The sequence below is a fragment of the Aegilops tauschii genome, chromosome 3 (genome assembly GCF_002575655.3).
Source record: "Aegilops tauschii subsp. strangulata cultivar AL8/78 chromosome 3, Aet v6.0, whole genome shotgun sequence".
NCBI classification, from domain to species: Eukaryota; Viridiplantae; Streptophyta; class Magnoliopsida; order Poales; family Poaceae; genus Aegilops; species Aegilops tauschii.
In genome coordinates, this window is record NC_053037.3 from 590,068,020 (window position 1) to 590,070,127 (window position 2,108).

The 2,108-nt window shown below is 56.1% G+C and overlaps 1 protein-coding gene across 1 annotated transcript; it reads right to left on the reverse strand.

Moving 5' to 3' along the window:
* Positions 1–586: 586 nt before the first annotated feature.
* On the reverse strand, positions 587–1,690 carry LOC109733494 (uncharacterized). The gene has a single exon (XM_020292717.1). It carries the CDS (start codon positions 1,688–1,690, stop codon positions 587–589), a length of 1,104 nt encoding a protein of 367 aa, XP_020148306.1.
* Between the last annotated feature and the right edge of the window lie 418 nt (positions 1,691–2,108).

The following is a 2,108-nucleotide window of genomic DNA, read 5'->3' on the forward strand; positions in this document are numbered from 1 at the left end:
TTGGTGTTGCTATGGAGCCGCGATGGAGCACCATCGTGCCAGGCCGTGCTGCGATGAGGTTTCAGTGGAGCATCGCCGGGGGTCGTCGGCGCTGCAATGGAGCCGCGACGGAGCACCGTCGTGCCGGGCCATGCTGTAATGAGGTTTCATTGGAGCACCGCCGAGGTCGTTGGAGCTGCGACGGAGCACCGTCGTGCCGTCCGTGCTGCGATGAGGTTTCAATGGAGCACTACCAAGGTCGTCGGCGCTGCAATGGAGCCGCAACGGAGCACCGTCGTGCTGGGCCGTGCTGCGATGAGGTTTCAATGGAGCACCGCCGAGGTCGTTGGAGCTGCGACGGAGCATCTCTGGGCTGCCGGCGCTGCAGTGGAGCGACAGGAGACAGGCTCACACACAGCGGGCAGTAGCAGCACCGGCCACCGATGATGGAGTGAGGCTGCGGAAGTGCTATGCGAAATCTGGGGAGGAGAAAAGGATGGCTGTGATGAATTGCATCTAACGGTCATGGAGGCGGTTTACGTTAGGTTCGCGTCATCCGGATGACGGGTAGCAGCGGCCTTTAAAATAACACAACGTGACTAAATGACTACATGCCAGTAGTAGCAGGGAGATAGAAGGCTGCGTACGGATAAACGGTCATCAGCTCAGCAGTCTCGTGCACCTTCGTCACCTCCATGGATTTCACACAGAGCATGAATATGCCGATCATGGTCCACAGAAACAGGGCATCGCCCTCCTCTGCAACCCCGATGATGTTCACCCGTGGCATAGAAGTAAAACGAGGATCTGTTTCGGGGGACGGCGCCGTAAGCAGACCAGGGAGAATCTCTCTCAAGTCAACTGTCTTGCGAAGCACCCAAGTCTCAGCGTCCAGCTCCAGCGCCCACAGCTTCAGCTCGTACCCCATAACTCCGGCTATGCCGAGCACGCCGCCGTCGACCTTGAGGAGACGCACGTTGCCGCGTGTTGGCCGCTGTAACGTGGCCAAGGTCCGCTCGTCCGTGTCAAAGTCAAGGATGCCACGGTCGGTGAGCGGCTGGTACAAGATGTTGCCGACTATTATGCAGGGCTCCGAACGGACTTGCCATGCCAGCGGCAGCTCCGCCGGCGTGCTCCACTGGTTGCTGAGCGAGGAGAAGACACTTGCGATCATGCAGTTCGTCTGCGAGTTCTTGAACAAAACGGCCACGCGGAAGGGACTGGCATGGCACCCCATGCCTTGGCTTTGGCCCTCTTCGCCTGTGGCGCAGTCGCAGAGCAGTGCGGCACCGACCTGGTTGTTGTTGTCGGGCGCTTCTTCCATGCCAAGTCCTTTCGCTCGAACGAGATGGCGCTCGCCGGTCATAGGGTGCCAGACCAGGAAACGATGAGCCCACCCGTCGCTGAGAAGGACGCGGCCGTGGCGGCAGTCCACGAACTGCCAGTCAGTCCTCCGATCACCGAATCCAAGGGCGAAGCTTGCTGGGTTGCCGGCGTGCACGAACCTGTGCGGGAGTTCGTCTGAGTTGTGGAAGAAGCCTAGCGTCGCCGGAGGCCCGCGGTGCTTGCGGTGTAGCTCGCAGAGGAAATCAGGGTCGTTCACGACGCCGCCCCATGTCTTGCACACGACGGAGGCACGCGCCAGCACTTGCGGAAGCGGCGGGAGGCGGTTGAGGATCTCCAGGTGGAGCTCGTCCGGCAGGCTGCCCATGGCGCCATCGGCGAAGTGCACTTCTCACGCAATTGGATCTGATCACACGCGCGTGAGGTGTTTTCCGAGAGCTATGACGTTAATGTGGTGGTTCCGTGCATTTTACTCGATTAACCAATTAGATTTTTTCTAAGAAAAAAGTATAGGCATGTTCAAGTTGTCTACGTATTCCAGACGTATACACACCACTATTTTTTTTGAGGAATTATGTTTTTTTAGTTGATAGGAAATATTTTTGTTGCCACGTATGTACCTAGGATTAACTAGTTAGAGTTTTTTGAAGACAAACTACAGATCGCTAATCCGTTTAACGTTGCCATCAAGATACTATCAGGGTGAAAATAGATCGCTAATCCGTTTAAAGGTTTGTGAGATAAAATATTTACAATTTGGATTTCACCATTAATCCTAATGACAT